The sequence below is a fragment of the Drosophila tropicalis genome, unplaced genomic scaffold, assembly GCF_018151085.1.
Source record: "Drosophila tropicalis isolate 14030-0801.00 unplaced genomic scaffold, ASM1815108v1 contig_867, whole genome shotgun sequence".
Lineage (NCBI taxonomy): Eukaryota > Metazoa > Arthropoda > Insecta > Diptera > Drosophilidae > Drosophila > Drosophila tropicalis.
In genome coordinates, this window is record NW_027173362.1 from 534,405 (window position 1) to 553,332 (window position 18,928).

Consider the following 18,928-nt stretch of genomic DNA (forward strand, 5'->3'; position numbering starts at 1 on the left):
CCGCACATAATATAACTTGGCTATTGTCCAACCGATTTCTATGAAACTTGGTGAGAAGTCAATTACTGATAAGAAATAGTAGTGTATCACATTTGATAAGGGTGCTTTATAAATTGCAGAAATAAATAGCCAAACAATGTGAGATTCACCTTGTGAAAATGTCCTTTCTTTCTGTTATTTTACACCTGAATGACATGTGGAGAAACTAACAAGTTAGCCCAGGCCCCATAACTAGCTAAAGTGGTATGAAAGGTTGGATCTAAGCAAGACTTAACGGTATAATTTGACTGCTGCATAAACTAGCGTCGAAATTGACATATACACACAAACACACACACACTCATACACTTCAGAATGTGGGTGTGTGTGTGTGTGTGTGTGTGTGTGTGTGTGTGTGTGTGTGTGGAAATCAGGTTGGGCAGACGAAAGCTATGCGCATGCCAGATACAAACTACGCCAGCGTCAACGGATGCTGCGTCAGACACCTTCGTCGAGTGTTGGATGGCAAGCGTACGGCAATGTGCGGCAGTTGGGCAACAGCACCAATCCTAGACACTGATAGTGTCAGCGGCTAGCTGAATTTTTGACTAGTAATTCAAAATTCTCAATTCGATTAGCCATTGAGATTCAAAACTATATTTAGTCGTGAGTGTGGGGACTAAACGTCTCGAAAGTCCAGAAAATGTTGACTCTGAAACGGCCTTTATGGCTCTTTGCTTGGTAAGTAGAAGAATCTATGGGACCTTGGAGAACTTGTGAAAAACTCTTGCTCAATCAGGACTTTTCTACGTAATTCAAACGGACGATGTTTACTTTTACTTTCCTAATTTGAATGTCAATCCCTTGGCAAACTTTGAACGGCAAAATTACCACAAAAGAAAAGTGCATTATGCCATATTTTTACACAGTTTAACACATATTTCCATGTACATACAAATGTTTATGTGTATAATGTATACATACATACATACATACTATGCCAATGGCCCATGCACGAACAAGTGTCTTTGTCTGAGTGTGGGCATACGTAATAGTGTCAATCTGCCTTATTTTGCGAATCAAGCAATTTTTGACGCCGGCTCTTACACACGCGCCTGGCTAAATACTGTGGGTCGACAGACAAGTGGAAACCTGCCTCCAGCACGACATCCCCGTCATGCGGTGCAAGAGACAATCACTCAATCGAATAAGATTTCCGCATACCTCTCATATCACTTGAACTAAAAATTCTACGTATACGTTTCTCTCGTCCTCCCAATTTGAATTTATTTGTGAAATGGTTACTCAAATATTCTCCCCTTTGGGGCCATCAAATCTTATTCAAATAGTCTTAATAATTTAGATAGTCAATGCAAAAGACAAAGCAAAGATTTGACTTTAGGAACAACACTCATCCATTTCTATTTGGATGTTCATAATAAATAAGAAAATGGGGAAAAGTTGATCACAATATGCTGGAAAAGTCTTCATTACGTGGACCAAATGTATGACTTTTCTTATGCCGCTTCTTTTTGCATCGCGTTGCATAGTTTTAGGAGCAAATTTATCTTATTTCATCCTCTAGATTCAATTTAGTATCTAAATTATTGGAAAACTTTACTAATTTTAAACTCTACCTTTGAACTTGTAAAAACTTGATGAGTTTTACTATTACATATCTAGGATTCCAAATATGTATGAAAAACATTCCCAAACCAAACGAACTGTTTAATTTTGACTAAGTCTTTTAAAACTATGACTTAGCCTGTTTGGCATTCCACAATTTGAAACAAAAAAACAATTGTCTCGTCCAAATGGAGGTGCTGCCAAAGTAGAACGGACCAAGGATATGCCCCCAAGACAATCACATTTGAAACAAACTCTTAATTGACATCTTTTATGTGAATGAAATGCTGCAAGCACTTGACTATAAAATCGAAGACATTTACGACGAGCTCATCGAATTTATTTCAATCTGACATGTCTCAATTACAATTTTCCGCTTCCTCTGCACCTGCAAACAGACTACCCACCTGGTCTGGTCCAAATCACTTAGTTAACCCTACATGAATAGCGACAACTGTCCCCAACTGTTGCAGGGGGCAAATGTTACCCTCAGGCATGCACACACACTTAGTTCCAGCCACCTGAATGCTGCCTCAGCCTCCGCTTCAGCTTCTGTTCCAGCTCGGCGATGTCATGAACTAACACACTTTTGATTATTTAGCGTTCCAAAAGGAGGGAAACAAGCCAACTGCCTGCGGCCAGTAAACAGTATGAATGCACTTGTGAATGGCATGTGGCGAACGGCATAATCGCAGTGATGGCAAGTAACTGGGAGAATGAGTGGGATTGAGTCGTGTGTGGACCAAGAAATTAAGCTGCACCCAAAGACAAAACAAAAGCCAGCATTGAAATCAATATCGAAACGAATATTGACATATGTATGTCATAAATCGTGAGGCCGTGACACATAATTGCAGACTATGGGATACTTTTCATTAGGAATCATCACACATAAAAGTAAAGGGCACGATTTTTTTGGCTATTGATTTACGAAACATGCCCAAATCACAATGACACATCTTTTGGGGCTAGGCCTATCGCTCACACGGCAACAGCCACAGGGACAGAGAGAGAGAGAGAGAGAGAGAGATAAGGTCTCTGGTTGCATTCCCAAAACAAGCAGTCAGTAATCCATCATATTTAGTGTGAGACCATTGTCTAATTTGCAAAGAAAAGGACCAAACTTGACAAGACACTGCCAACGGGAGTGATCGGCAACATTTTCACTCTTCCCCCTAGTCGTACCTAGTAGTGTTATTTTAAATCATATTTTCCATTTGCCTAGCGAAAAGTTAGTCGGGATATGAACGTGTTTTATGCTAAAGACAGGAACTAGACCATACTATCAAAAAAACTACCAACATTCCTTTATACTAAACATGCATTGTTATACTCGTCGTCCATTTTCCATCTGGCTGCCTCTGAGTGCGCATATGCACTGTGCCTAGGTCCCCCCACCCATCTCTCTCGGCCTTTCGCTGTCTCTCTATTCACACAGTCAGCCAGCTTTTTTCTTATAATTTTCCAGCTCAAGTGTTTAATTGCTAACACCACATCAAGTGAGCAACAACAACTAAACACGGGGAGTATCTTGGAAAACAAAAAAAGCATCCACTAAACAATAATTGCAGCGGACCCTCTACCTCCTGCATACGTTGCGAAGGTTGCAGTGTCCTTTGCTATGCGAAAGTGCGAAAACTACACACTCTGAGAGTTCCTTACATGTGTATGTGTGTAAATGTGTATGCATGTATGTATGTAGACAGTTCCCCATTTCGACTCTAGGATACTCTAACAGACTTACAGTCCTCATTAGACCTTTAAGGCCAAGTGGTCCATTGGGTTCAGAAATAAAACACTTCTAAGTAAGAAACAATTTGGGTCTCACGTCCAGTAAATGGGCTTTGACAGTGAGTTAAGGATTATCCCATCCAATTGGGCACTGATTGAGTGACCACGATCTCCACCATTTGGTTAACCAAAAAAACGATGATTGATTCATGATGTCAGAAAGCGATATATGAAGAATAATTTAAGGACAATCGATTATGGCATAGGATAAAGTAAATCGCCTCACCGACTTCGCTATACCATGCACAAAGTGAAATAACTGTATTAAATTTATATTTTATCCGATTTTGATACCTGATGGCATGTTATGCTAGATTTCGACAACTTCTAGGTTGATTTTCATCGAATTCGTGACTCTCAGTCTCACTTAAATTGCGGGGGGCGGAAGGAGGCGTAACAATACTTTGAAATAAACTTTATCTGCCTGCATGCTATCCGTGACTATACTCCGAGTTTGGTGGCTTTATCTTTTATAGTCTCCGAGATCTAGTTGTTCATACAGACAGACTTGTATTCGGATTCGGCTGTTGATGCTGATCAAGAAAATATATACTTTATGAAAAGTTTTTCGTTAAACTTAAACTCGGTGGTGAGACGGGACACAATTGGATTTGTCTTCAGTTGGATTTTACTATCAAATTTTCTCGTTTATTTCATTTACAGTTTTATTGTGTATATTAGTGTGATTGGATGGCATGGAAGTCAAAGCACACCCACACCTCCCTTTATGGAGCAAATGACCCCAACGACTGCTTCATCGCCCGTATTGAAAATGCCAAAGATAACCAGCGAATTCCGAGCCGGACGAATATACGAGTCATTTCGAGCTCTGCCATCGGCTAGGCCAACTCCGCAGATGCTGACCATGCTAAGTAGGAGTCGGAGTGTACGTTTCGCCAATGGCTCAGAACCGTTCGCATCGCGTACGATGTCCGCGGATATGCTTAGCCGAAATATATCGATACTTCTGGAGAACTTGTTAAAGCATTACGAACAGTCGCAACTGCCAACCCATGGACAGGGATTGCCAACTGTGGTGCGGACTAATATACTTATTCGTAGCATGGGTCCCGTTTCAGAACTCGATATGGATTACTCAATGGACTGCTATTTCCGGCAATATTGGCGCGACAAGCGGCTCAGCTTCAAGGGGCCCATTAAGAGTTTGTCACTTAGCATCAAGATGCTAGACAAAATCTGGCGTCCGGACACATATTTTTATAATGGCAAACACTCACATATACACACGATAACCGTGCCAAACAAACTTCTCAGATTGGACCAGGACGGTGGAATATTGTATTCCATGCGGTAGGCTTTTAAAACTATTATTTAATTTTTAGTGTATGGGAATTAAAAGACAAATCTGATGTTTGCTGCAGTTTGACCATCAAAGCTACTTGCCCCATGGAGCTGAAAAACTTTCCAATGGATAGACAATCCTGTCCACTTGTCATTGGAAGCTGTAAATATAAGTGACACAAATGTGATTTGTTACATCCAAAGGACTTGAATTTGTACCTGTTTTTTTTGCAGATGGCTACACCAACCAGCAATTGGTTTACGAATGGAAGAACCAAGATGATGCCGTTTCCTTTGTGCCGGGCATGACCCTAAATCAATTTGATCTGATCAGCATGATGCACCGCAATTTCACATCCACGAGACGTGAAGGTGACTTTTCGGTTTTGCATGTTGCCTTCAATCTTAAACGGCATACAGGCTATTTTCTAATCCAGGTAAATGTTTGGGTGCAAAATGGTTATCACAGACAGTAAAAAGCATTTGCAACTCGCTCGATCACGGTCCGAACATTCCTTATTTGAATTAAAGAAATAGTTAATGATATCAGTATATTTTGTTTGCCGCTGAAACTTTTGCTTTTCCGACGTTAACATTGGAACTGTTCATGCTCTGTCAATCCCCCCCAGCTACACCGCCAGCCATTCTCTATCATTGACACTTTAGATGAAAATTAACCTTCTCTATCGTTAATATTGTAAGGTTGTAATCAGACTCAATGATAATGTCTCTGCTTTACCATCAGTTTTGTAAGCACTGATGAAAATATAACTGCCCTACCTTCAAAATTGTAAGGCGTATTGATAGCACTGATGAAAACATATTCGACTAACGTAAGTTCTCAGTTAGCACGATTTTAGTAAGCAAGGGTCTGGGTTAGTGGCTTAGTGGACAGACGTCTTGTCTACTATACAATGACAATTGTGTGCCTTTTCCGACCACCAAATAATACAACATTTGCTATGAGGGTTTTCAAGCGTATGGACTGAAATATTGAAGTGCTTACTTTTTAACAATAGTAATTGATTACTAATTGATTACATGAGTTGATTACATTATACCCGACTTTTTTTCAATAGTAATCGATTACTTTAGAACACACTTTAAGCAAACTGTGTTCCTTATGAATTGTCAGACTTTATGTAGGGTACATCCCAAGTTTGGGCGATAACTTAAAGGATTTGTTTGTATTCTCTCATCTGCAATTGAAGGTCTACGTGCCCTGCATTCTAATTGTGGTACTGTCATGGGTCTCCTTTTGGATACATCGAGAGGCCACCAGCGATCGAGTGGGACTTTGCGTGACAGCTGTCCTAACACTATCGACCATTAGTCTGGACTCTCGCACTGATCTGCCAAAGGTGAAGTATGCCACAGCGCTTGATTGGTTCCTCCTCATGAGCTTCCTCTACTGTATTGCCACATTGTTGGAGTTTGCGGGAGTCCACTACTTCACAAAGTTGGGAAGCGGCGAAATTCCACGCCTGGATGACGAATGGGAGGATATTGGCGCAGTCAGTCTCTCTGAGGCCCATGCTAGTGACACGGGGGCGGATGCCAGTCACGTGGGTGTCGAAAGTGACGATCACCAGGATGATATCAGTGAAGCGATTAATTCTGATAGCGATGTTTGTGTGTGTGCTGAGCACGATGTAGTTGGACTTGAATGCGAGCTACCATTGCCCGCGTCACTGAATGGGAATGCCAGCACTTTTCGCAAGCGCAATGCCCTCATCTGCCCGATCTACAATGTACGGTTACACAATATCTACTCACATAATATTTCACTGATGGCAAACTTTGTTTCTAACTATTAACAGGATCCGTATATTTTCCCAAAATCAACATCACACGCCTCGACAATGGAGCGAACCACCCAAACAGAGCCACCAGTCGTATCACGCAAGCACCAAGTTTGGCTCTGCCTCAAGGGCGACAACAAGTTTCGAAAACAACGCGAACGAGATGCTGCCGCCGAGAAGAGTGGCCAAGGACGTGGGGCCACCTATGTGAACAGTGTCTCCCTAATCGATCGTGTCTCACGCATCGCTTTCCCCATGTCATTTGCCCTGTTTAATCTATTGTATTGGCTGGCCTATGGGATGTATAAAAAGGAATTCTCTTGGTCAACAATCAAAGCTTAGAGTTTGCCCCACTGTGCTGCGAAACATATCATTGTTTATTATTTATTCAATTTCAGTTGCACACATTAAAAATACATTTAAATTTCTACAATTGGCTTATAAATAAATTTATTTAAACTTTTAAACGTGTAATCTTGAACTTTGGAGTATTAAAGTAATAAAGGTAAGCCCTTACACAAAGATATGAGATAAAGTAATTCCATACGCAACCATCCAAATGTTACGCATACGCAGAGTATGACTGAGAAGCTCACCACAAAGATTATAAAACAAAGGATGCTCATAACAACTTTAGTTAAGTAAGACAATTCAACTGAAACAATGAACAATTGGAATAGATACACCATATAACAATCATTTCTTTTTAATTCACGAAGTTGACGACCCAAAAAAGTATGCTATAAAAAAATTCATACATTCAATTTATTTGTTCTTCGGTCGTTTTTTAGTTTGTTGCCGTTTGTTTCGAAAACGAAAAGACAGTTGGGTTGAAAACAAAAATTTATGCTACTCTCGCTGTGTCATTTCCACCTGGTCGAACGAATATATAAACTGTGTTTAATATCTCATTAAAAACTTTAATTGATTTTACTTTAGTTCTATTTAACTGTGTCTGCCACTGATAGAACACGACTTGATCGTTCGTTCGCTTGCTTATTACTGAAGCTGCGTAGGACAGATAGGTTTATATAGAGAAATAAGGAGAAAGAGTACCAGACTGACGTCAGCAAATTTCAGAGAAACTTATAAAATACAAAAACAAAAGCATGGTAAGATGCACAAGATCATTCATTCGACTTAGAGTATGCTAAGACGTTACAAACGGCAATTGGTTCCTCAACAATTATGTTTTACCTTTCGTTTGCTGTTATTTTGATTGTGCATAGTCTGAACTTGATAATAATGCATCTGTCTCAGAAAAGTGTGGGAGAGATTTGAGACTTTTTTATATATAAAGCATAAATAAGTATTTCATTACATTTTTTCCTTGATATGGTTTGTTATAGTAAAAATTGAAAATTATTCATTAATCCAGAATCCTTTGCCAGCATCCCCACAATCAACAACTCAGGCCGACATTTTGGAGGTCATGAAAAAAGTGTTTCAAGTTCAAAAAGTATCCCGAAGTAATTGGAGGTTGCTGAATACGGCCCTGTACTTAGTTTTTGTTCATCTTGTCAGGTTTCTGAACAAAATGTGTTAAAATTATTCAAAGTTAGCTCATTTTTATTATAATAAAAATATTATTATTTTTGACCTTTCAATGAGGTACTCCTTAGCTATAATGCATAATATCGATACTTTGGACATGGTTCCAAATTGGGTTAAATTTTAACCCAAAAGTATGATATATGGATTCGAATAATTTTCTGTCTTTTTAATTTTAAAGAATTATTGAACCGATCGATTATTAGTTATATATGCAAACAAAACTATAAAATACTTTAAAATCTGTTGAAAATGTACAAAAGAAATTGTTTAACTTTCTAGATCCTCTGAGTTTACGAATCATGGATGCGATGGCCAAAGAGCGAGTTCATTTTCGGAAATGATTTCTATTTCCTTCTACAAAGCACTAAAGCGTTTCTGGGCACGAGAAAAATGTAGGTAGGTCCGGCTCCTTAGGAGGATAGCTCGACGGATGGGGTGGGGTTCTTGCCTCTAGTCTTACCGTACTTCACAATTAAAGAAAAATGAAGTGCACTATCGGACATGCTAAAGAGAATGAACCAAAATAAGTATGTGGATTATCGCTTACTGTTATCTAAGACCGTAATATGTGGACCTGTCAAAAAAATGTGGGGAAGCTATGCTGGTGAACGCATCTCCCTTCTCTACCCTCTCTACCTTGGCAGTTGGCATACATATTTCATAGTTAGGGGCATCCCTCAAAATGAAGTCACTAAAAATCATGTTATTAATCTGCTATTCCTTAGTAGATCTGTCAATATCTAAGTATCTATCTAAAATCCAATATATAATGATTTGAATTTTAAATCAAACTTGATTCTGGTTCAGTGAATATTTTTTGTTATTTTTCGTCAATGAAATTGGCTGCTCTGTTTGTTTTAAGGACTTCATTGCATGCTTCTTATCACCCTTCGTTTGTCTTAAGTGCCGACATGGTTCAAATTATTGTTTCCTCTCAGCCGGTGCAGGTAAATACCTGCCAACAAATTGGTGGTGGCAGAACCAATAAACGTTTTATATTTGCTTTTGCCAATGCTGCCACTGATTGGTTTCAAATATTTGTTGGAGTGATAATAATCGGAAAATGTTCAAATTCAGATACAGATAAATATTTGCCAACAAATGACAGGACCAACTCTGTATGAGTTTTCGGCCGGTTTTGGCCCATGAAATATGTAAATGTTCAGATGGCACATAAGGCGCACATCGATTCAATGAATTCGAGCTAAACTTTCACTTATGCTCTCGCACTTTGATTGCCATTGAAATCGAACACCAGATGGCGTTAAGAGAGTCAACGACAACCCCATGACAGATGCCGCCAAACGTGATTGTTTTGAATGAAGGTCCGTTGTGCGCAGGCTGCAGCCGAGGCCCAGCCGAGCGGTTGTCGCAGGCAGCATCCTTGCCCGAACAGTAATCATTCGTTAGATAGACACCGTGGATGCTCCACATGCAGCAGCGCACTTAAGCGGCAACAACAAAAAAGAAAATACACAAACGGGAAATTTCAGACACGAACGGGGAAAACGAAAAGAAAGCAAAAAGTGAATGTGATTACAAGTATTCGTGTGCTGGCCTGACCTGACCAAGATTCAGTCAGTTTGCCTTTTTTACTTTCTTTTTTTTTGGTTTCGTAGCACGTTTTATGTGTCGTACATATATTTAAGTATTTAAACAAGTGTTTTGCCAAAAGCAACCATTTTTTTGACTAATTTTTTTCTTACTACTAGACTTTTAGAGTCTTTTCCGTGTCTATGTGAGTGAGTGAGGATGTGCTATTTCCTGAATCTCCCATAACTAAATTGACAAACTTGCAAATGACAATTTAATGATAATGATGATGATGATAATGATGGGAATGTTGATGTACGTTCGCTTGCTGCCTAATTGAATGTCCTTGCACTCATTTATTCATTTATTCGTATATGTATTTGCATATAGAAATCTATTTGAGTGCGCTTGCTGCACCTTTTTGGCAAGCACGCAAGTCTTACCTTATGTAATTAATGTTCATTGTTGTTCCAGTCAATTCAGTAAAATTTCTCATCACATTGACTAGCCATTCATTACCCATTGGATGCCACCCACAATGCTCCAATATATGTACATACCTATAAGATGCTCATTTGTATGACAAGTATGTAATACTGTTTAATATTCATATATCCGTGGTAAGCGAGGTCATGACCCAAAGTTGAATTCAAAATTTCCTTCACGTTCACACTCTATTGTGCACTTTGTGTGTGTGTGTGTGTGTGTACATTCCTTCATATACTACTCAAAACGCAGGGTAAACAAAGTGGGGCGCATTTAGCATAAAATCAACGTTGCATAAAATCAATGGAACGCTAGGTCACACAAAATGGATAGTTACAATCACACAGAACACAAACTGGGGTAACTCACTACCACATACAGTGGCATTAAGACACACAAAAAGAGAGAAAAAAAAACGAGAAAAAGACAAACGCAAAATGGGTCAAAAACAAAAAGCCCAAGGCACAGATAACAAACACACAACAATGACAATGACGACAGCAACGAAAAGCGTTGCTCAAAACTGTTAGCTAGCTGATGCAAAAGGAGCAGGCACGAGAAGCGCCAATTAAAGGCTCTCGCCCCTTTCTCCCCCCTTCATCCAGCATCAGTTGACACAAGTCATCCATAGCCATTCTCTCAAGGACTCTTTACATTCGCTAGGAAGTACCTACATTCAAAATATTCTTCATCATTCCTATTCAATATTGAGAATTTCGTTAACCAATACAAATATAAAAAGCTATTAATATTGGATGAGTAGACTGAGTCTATTCAATATATCTCTAAACACAAACGAATTTCATGAAACCTAATTTAAAGTAGTATCAAAACAAAACGGAAGTACGTTTTTGAAAAGTACTTACTAAGTATTTCATCTAATTATAAAGACAAATGTTTAGATCCTGGATCCTTTTTTTTAGTCCAAGTTGTTTTTTTAGCCGCTTGGCTTAATCAGTATATCATTAAATACATTTAAAATCCGATTAACTACTTCAAATAAATATTTAAGATCTAGCAATTTGTTCTTCCTTCGATCCTTTAACAACAGTTAATCACACTAACGACTTAGAATTCATATCTAAGAGTATTTGAGTTGTCTTAGGCTAAATATTATTGTGGTTTGTGGTGTTCTTCCTCGATAGTTTTTATACTTTTACTCTTCCTTCCTGAATGTCCTTGCTAATTAGAATTCTGAAATGTTTTTGACCATTTCTCAGGGTGCTAACGTGTCAGGAGCCCAAAAACCATATAGAAATTCTTGCACCATATTATCCAAATAAGCGCCCAAGTGCCCTTTATATGCCAAATGCTTACATACACACACACACACACACACACATACACATGCACTTAACTAAAAGCGACTCATGTGGCAAGGGGAGAAAGATGCATTTACTTGTATTTTTTTCATTTTCACTGCAATTAAACACTTGATTCAATAATCAGCCGCAAAAACCCAAGCTCATTCAATTGCAAGTGAATAATTTGTTCTTTTTGCACTTGTACCTACATATACATATATGCATGCATGTATGTGTGTACATATATATATGGGTATCTACCTACCTACCTCATTACTTGAGAGAATGTATGTGTGTGTGTGTCTGTGTTATTGTGCGTTCCATTTTTTCACATCACTTGTCACGTGTTTAGCAGTTTGTTTCGTTTATAATTGCAACTACATATGTGAACATGTTCATTGCAATCACCACGAGCTGAGCTGCAAGAAAAATGCATTAAAAACAAAATAACAACAACAACACTCACACTCACAAAAAGGACGAAAACAACTGCCGATGCATCTGCATCCGCATCCGCTATGAGAGCAGCAAAGAGCGAACTGGAAAAGCGAGAGCAGCCACAGCCAATGCCAAGAAGTTGAGCCCTGAGAGCGACTAAATCCCAACAACTGCCAACATGACTAGTTTAACCAGCCTGACTATCTGCTGTAGTCTGCTGCTCTTTCTACTAGCAGCCCAGTTGCAATTGGTTCGGTAAGTTATCACCCAACTGAAACCAAATAATTCTTTCAGGTCTTGTTTTATCATCAAATCTATGCTCCGACTATATAATGTTGAAATTTACGAGTACTTTGTTTTAAAGATGGTTAAACAGTATGGTTAGGACCGTGAAGTGAGGGAACCTTTGCCCCTGAAAGTATGCAATAGGCTGGAAGACTATATATTATTTGCAACAAATTTATAACTTTTCGAATGCCTTGTAACTTAAATATTGTCTACAATAAATCTTTGAATTGATGATTTTTTTACCCACCTAATATTGAATCACTTTTGTATATAAGTACCTCTTATTGCATACTTTTGGGAGTATTTTTCAGAACCATTTGGTGAAATTGAATTTCTACTATTGTTTATTATACCAATATATCTTATAGTACATCTTTAATTAATTTCTGCGAACTACAGACAAACTGAGTACAAACTGAACTGGGACAAACTAAATCTTGGCCTAAATTATAGATGGTTGAATTAAGTTAGTTTGGAGGGGAAAATTTACAGTTAGTTGGCTATGTCTCTCCCATGGCAAATGAAAGTTATGTGATTAAAGCGTTGAACTTGATTAAATAACTCCCCTTGAGTTGAGTATCAAAACTAAAGGCCTACTATGCGTTCAGAAGTAACAGAAGTTCGCCTGGCATTTCAATTACACCTGCCCCAAACAGTATGCTACACTTTTTCAATATATACTTTAAGCAAATTGTTATCAGTGATGAATCTAGAGTGAGAAAGGCAAACTTGAAAAGTTCTTATCAATTAAGCCACTAATTAAATATAAATGAACTTTTTTTTCTGAATGTATTTTTCTGCAGATGCAAGAGAAAAGAGATGCTCGCCGGTCGCCTGGAAAATGTAACACAGACGATCTCAAAAATACTTCAGGGCTATGATATACGCCTCAGACCTAATTTCGGAGGTGAACCATTGCACGTAGGTATGGATTTGACCATAGCCAGCTTCGATGCAATATCAGAAGTTAACATGGTGAGTGGCCAAGTTGGATCTCTAGGGACGTTACCTTTCAATATCTGTCTACAATGCAGGATTACACAATTACAATGTACTTGAACCAATACTGGCGGGATGAACGTTTAGCGTTTAATATCTATGGTCCGTATTATGATAATGATGCCGCTGATGATGGCGTTAACGATGTCCTGACCCTATCGGGCGACTTTGCAGAAAAGATCTGGGTGCCTGACACATTTTTTGCCAATGATAAGAACAGGTTGGTTTCACACACACACGCACATACACAACATCTTGCCATCCACTATATATACACATATAAATATAGCTTCCTACACGATGTAACCGAGCGCAACAAGCTAGTGCGTCTCGGAGGAGACGGCGCCGTTACATATGGCATGCGGTTCACCACGACACTCGCTTGCATGATGGATTTGCATTACTACCCACTGGACTCACAGAACTGCACCGTGGAAATTGAAAGCTGTAAGTAAGGCAACCTAATTAAAAGTCCCTAGCTTTCACTTAAGCGTATATAGGCAAGACCAGAATAAGGGATTATAAATAGTTTATATATGTGTGTACATATGTTCTGGCACAGTGTCAACACTTCCGCTGTCTCCTCTTGAGACCGATCGTTGACTATAGGCCCCTGACCCTTGACAGAGAAGCACTCTGGCACTCGCTTGATCCCTTAACAAACTACCTAGATCTCAGACAGATAGACAGATGGACCGACTGACAGGGCCAGATCGACTAGGCTGTTGATGCTGATCTAGAATATATTTACTATATGGGCTCGGAAAAGCTTCCGTCTGCCTGTTACATACACTTTGACCACATGGTACAAAAGAAGCTTATCCAACTTTAACAAGACGCTGTCGATCTCGGAGGTTCTTGCACGGAAACCACGTGCTACGAATGGCTGGCGAAAAGCTGTTTTACAATCCAACAAACCATAAAATTTGATTAAAGAAGACCGAGAAAACGGTTTCAGTTAAGAACTTTAAAGTTTGCGGAATATTGAAAGAGCGTGGCAAGAAATTGTATCATTCTACGATAGTCTACGATAGTCATCCAGACTTCATTCTCATTGGTTTTTTTAAGACTTTCTCGCCAAGCTTTCCAATATTCCCAGAGAACGGGCCTGATCATCACACATCAAGCTTAGGGTTGAAGGACACGCTCAAGTCACGCCTTAGGCGCCAACGATCAAGGATCCGACCCACCGTCACCACCTGGGCTCCAGGAAATATTTTATTAAGTTACACTTGATAAAAAGATGTTAAAGTAACTGTATTTCACATAATTATTATATTTGGAAAATTCAACGAAATGTTATCTTTCAAATTCAACTTCGTTCTATAAGTATCACTGCTCTTAAGATGTTGTTGTCATCCAGACTAGAGTAGAAGATACCCTTTCTTTCCACGCTTTTCTAATCCATTACACACACATCAAGTTGAACTTCAAGGCAAGCGCCAGGGTCCATGGTCAAGGGTGGGGACCCACAACCAATGATCGGCCCACGGTCTGACGTGGATGGGGGGCAACGGGGGAGTTCAAAACTAAAAATCGGTTTAAAAGACGTGATTGACATCAAACATGTTTGCTAAATTCAAATGAGATACACGATTGCTGAATGACTATGCTTTCACTCTGCAGGATATATAAATATATGTTTATCTGCTGATAAACTTTCGCGTCCTATGAATCAATCATTGGTTTTTCAAGTCATTACGATGGTTTCATACAACATTTCTGATGAAAAGTTACAATTTTTTTGAAAAGGGCTCATTTTTCATTAGATTACCATAAATTTTTAATAGTTCCCCAATTCGGAGCCAAACCAATCCTTTGGACAAATCAATCGCCTTTTTTCGTATGCAGTTTTTGTTACTTTCGCTAGATCTACAATTTCTTCAAAGAGTTCCTACTTCTATCTGTAATGAATTAAGAAAAAGATTTGAATTTAATTATACCCTTGCAAAAAGGGTATATTAATTTTGGTCAGAAGTGTGCAACGCATAGAACGAAGCATCTCCGACCATACAAAGTATATATATTCTTGATCAGCACGACGAGACGAGTTCAAATAGCCATGTTCGTCCGTCCGTCCGTCCGTCTGGATCAACGCAAACTCCTCCTAGACCGTAAGAGCTACAGAGCTGAAATTTGCACCTAGGCTTGTATATACTGCAGGCGTTGTATATCTCGGATTCAGCCGGATCGGACCACTATATCATATAGCTCCCATACAAACCCCAAAGTCACGAACAGTGACTTTTCTCAATAACTTCGTTATTTTCTATGTTATTATTGAAATATTAGAGAGTTTATTACGCTTATAAACGAATGTGCCAAATTTGATCAAGATCGGATGACTATTTCATATAGCTCCCATAAGAACGATCGGTCGAAAACAGTGACTTTTGTAAATAACTTCGTTACTTTTACCGCGATTGCTTTCAAATTAAACATTTGTTAGTTTAGTATATCTGTTAATGACTGTGCCGAATTTGATAAAGATCGGGTGACTATATCATATAGCTCCCATAGGAACGATCGGGCGAAAACAGTGCCTTTTGTAAATACCTTCGTTACTTTTAACGCGATTGCTTTCAAATTAAACATTTGTTAGTTTAGTATATCTGTTAATGACGTTGCCAAATTTGATAAAGATCGGGTGACTATATCATATAGCTCCCATAGGAACGATCGGGCGAAAACAGTGACTTTTGTAAATAACTTCGTTACTTTTACCGCGATTGCTTTCAAATTAAACATTTGTTAGTTTAGTATATCTGTTAATGACTGTGTCGAATTTGATAAAGATCGGGTGACTATATCATATAGCTCCCATAGGAACGATCGGTGGAAAACTGTGACTTTGGTCAATATCTTCGTTATTTCCTATGATTGTAGGCCATTCTTTCGCAAACATAAGCCTTTTTAGATAAAACGTTCTTCCACATTGATGGCTAATAGGTAAGGAAAGAGTTACCAAAAAAGTTGCAAGGGTATACAAACTTTGACGCGGTCAAAGTTAGCCCCGGCCCTCTGGTTTTTAAATACACCTGAAAAAAGAGCGGAAGCTGAGATAACAACATTTAATGTTCATAATTGGATTACAATAATCAACAATTTACTGAAAAATTGTTTTCTTTGAGCTACTTGGGTCTTAACTTCGTGACCACCACTGTACAAATAAGTATTTCAGATCAGCACGAAAATAAGAGCTCATTCAGCCACGTTCGTCCGTCAGGATACCCGCAAAATCCTCATAGACCTTAAGCTCTACAGAGCTGAGATTTTGCAATATCGGGCGACTATATAGGAACGATCCGTCGATAACAGTTACTTTTACTTTAAACGTGATTGTCATAAACATTAATATTTTAATTCAATTTTAAATTCCATCATGATCGGATGACTAGATCATCGAAAGTAAGAACGACATCAATATGTATGGGTATTTAAGCCAAGTTTCCTTTAAACCGAAAGGGAGTCGATCATGATTTCCTTTTAAGGACAATGGTAATAGCAGATCATTTTCTGTCATTAGAGTGACATTTTTAGCTAAAAGAACTGGACAATTAAGAGGCAGTATGAGAGCAGATTAAGTCAAATTCAGGTACTAAAGTAGTTGTTCTCTCTGTTGCTTTTGTTCACCTTATTGAAAGTATTTCACGTTTTAATCAGCAATGCTAGTGACTGATCTCCCCCTAAGGTTTAGCATGTGCTTAAAAGTTTATTTGTATATCTCCCCCAGATGGCTATACTGTCAGTGATGTGGTCATGTATTGGAAGCCAACACCAGTACGCGGCGTGGAGGACGCCGAATTGCCTCAATTCACTATTATTGGCTATGAGACAAATGATCGAAAGGAACGACTGGCCACTGGAGTATACCAGCGACTGTCGTTGTCCTTCAAATTGCAGCGAAATATTGGTTACTTTGTATTCCAGACGTACCTGCCCAGTATACTAATTGTCATGCTGTCGTGGGTCTCATTCTGGATAAACCACGAGGCGACTAGTGCCCGCGTTGCTCTCGGCATTACAACGGTGCTAACAATGACCACAATTAGCACTGGTGTCCGGAGCTCTCTGCCACGCATCTCCTACGTGAAGGCCATCGATATTTACCTCGTCATGTGTTTCGTTTTCGTATTTGCCGCCCTACTTGAATACGCGGCTGTCAATTACACATACTGGGGCAAACGGGCCAAGAAGAAAATCAAAAAGCTTAAGGACTGTGATCGAGGAAAACTAGGTAATGATCTCGATTGCAAGTATGAGACTGTAACTATCGTTTTCGTTGCCGACTAGGTAAAAATGAAAAATCCGAAACGTGTTCAACGACTGAGGACATAATTGAGCTGCAGGATGTACGCATGAGCCCTATACCTTCGTTGCGAAAAGGTAACTACAATGCTACCCTCGGCTCCATTGGTACCGAGACCATGGACTTGGCAAAATTTCCCCCAAGCTTTCGCATCACTCGCAACTATGGCACAGGACGCAGCCAACTGCGGCACCGTGGCCAGCGGGGTAAGTACCATCGATTTCAATTATCCTGTAATCCTATTCGATGTTCCATGTTGCAGGCATTTCAGCAAGGCCACGCATGTTGCATGCATTGAAGAAGAGTGCATCTGCTCTGAAAGCCACCATTCCGAAGATCAAAGACGTCAATATCATTGACAAGTACTCGCGTATGATATTTCCGATTAGTTTCTTTGCATTCAACCTTGGCTACTGGCTGTTTTATATTCTGGAGTGAAACGTTTGCCTGTGAAGCCAACAGGAAGAACGACAAAAGCCAACTGTTCCATTTTCGCAGTCCTGTTACCATCTTAGTCATAGCCCATTAAGAGCAAACTGTATTCGGATGCTTTCTGTACAAGCATTTATACTTAGAACCAAGAATAATATATGCATGAATTTAAAAGACCTAACCCCACCCCCTTATCCTTCTCCTTCAACCAGAGAACTATAAATAAAACACATCATGTAACCCCCAGATCCCACATGATCCTTTAATCAAACATCTTAATATATAAAATGATACCTATATTATTTTTTATCTAGGGACCATTAAGATGATCAGTTTGTTCAATCAAATTGTAATTTTTATTTTTGAATTAAACATTTTTAAATAAGAAATAAGAAAGTTTTAATAAAAAAAAACACAATACTTTAAGTTTTATTTATTTCCATTAAAAACAACAACAAAAACCAAAGCAATTACTTATTTCTATTTGATCAAAGAGAGTAAAACTAAAAACTCCCTAAAGCCACTTAAAGCCACTGTCAAAAGGTACTTAATTTCAAATGGTATTTACTTCCTTCATCATAATTAATTATATTACTTTGGATTGGCCTCTTGCACGTCTTCGAATTGTGCAATCTAAATTATTATTAAAGTTAAAAAAGTTGAAGTTTGCTTCTCCATTATTCTGGTAAACTGCAAAAACCATAAGAAGTAGTCTGACAAAAGTCTATTAACTCCTTAAAGCTCAATTTTAGTGAATGAAAAAAAGAAAGAAAATACATGAAAGTCCCTGACATCCTGGGCATATTGCTTCTTCTTTATCCTTCCAAGTCTACAGACATATCTTAACACCATTATTCTTACAAACCCAAAATAGGTTCGACGAAAAACGAATCATCGTCATTTGTATCGATAGGAATGGAGATCTTTATGGCATTTCCGTTTTATAAGGCTTTATTTTTATACCATGCACCCATAGGGTGAAATGGTATGTTAAAGTCGCCAAGATGTATGTAACAGGCAGAGGAAAGCATTTCCGACCCCATAAAGTGTAAATATTCTTGATCAGGACCAACAGCCCCCGCAAA

At 38.8% G+C, this 18,928-nt stretch overlaps 2 protein-coding genes across 6 annotated transcripts; both read left to right on the forward strand.

Moving 5' to 3' along the window:
- Positions 1–512: 512 nt before the first annotated feature.
- Positions 513–6,967, forward strand: LOC137583432 (gamma-aminobutyric acid receptor subunit alpha-2). 2 transcript variants are annotated; one of them, XM_068298464.1, is made up of 6 exons: positions 513–720; positions 4,060–4,707; positions 4,779–4,861; positions 4,933–5,135; positions 5,910–6,449; positions 6,519–6,967. In XM_068298464.1, exons 1-6 carry the CDS (start codon positions 683–685, stop codon positions 6,840–6,842), a joined length of 1,836 nt encoding a protein of 611 aa, XP_068154565.1. In that variant the 5' UTR covers positions 513–682; the 3' UTR covers positions 6,843–6,967. The 2 variants fall into 2 exon arrangements, with proteins under 2 accessions (XP_068154565.1, XP_068154566.1); XM_068298465.1 differs by lacking the exon at positions 513–720 and adding an exon at positions 2,445–2,502.
- A 2,501-nt stretch (positions 6,968–9,468) lies between these two features.
- Positions 9,469–18,309, forward strand: Lcch3 (Ligand-gated chloride channel homolog 3). 4 transcript variants are annotated; one of them, XM_068298440.1, is made up of 8 exons: positions 9,469–9,586; positions 11,733–12,070; positions 12,907–13,078; positions 13,138–13,322; positions 13,392–13,549; positions 16,836–17,339; positions 17,396–17,617; positions 17,674–18,309. In XM_068298440.1, the coding sequence occupies exons 2-8, from the start codon at positions 11,994–11,996 to the stop codon at positions 17,847–17,849; spliced, it is 1,494 nt and encodes a 497-aa protein (XP_068154541.1). In that variant the 5' UTR covers positions 9,469–9,586; positions 11,733–11,993; the 3' UTR covers positions 17,850–18,309. The 4 variants fall into 4 exon arrangements, with proteins under 4 accessions (XP_068154541.1, XP_068154540.1, XP_068154543.1 ...); XM_068298439.1 differs by having other exon boundaries at positions 9,490–9,631; XM_068298442.1 differs by lacking the exon at positions 9,469–9,586 and adding an exon at positions 9,885–9,902.
- Positions 18,310–18,928: the final 619 nt, after the last annotated feature.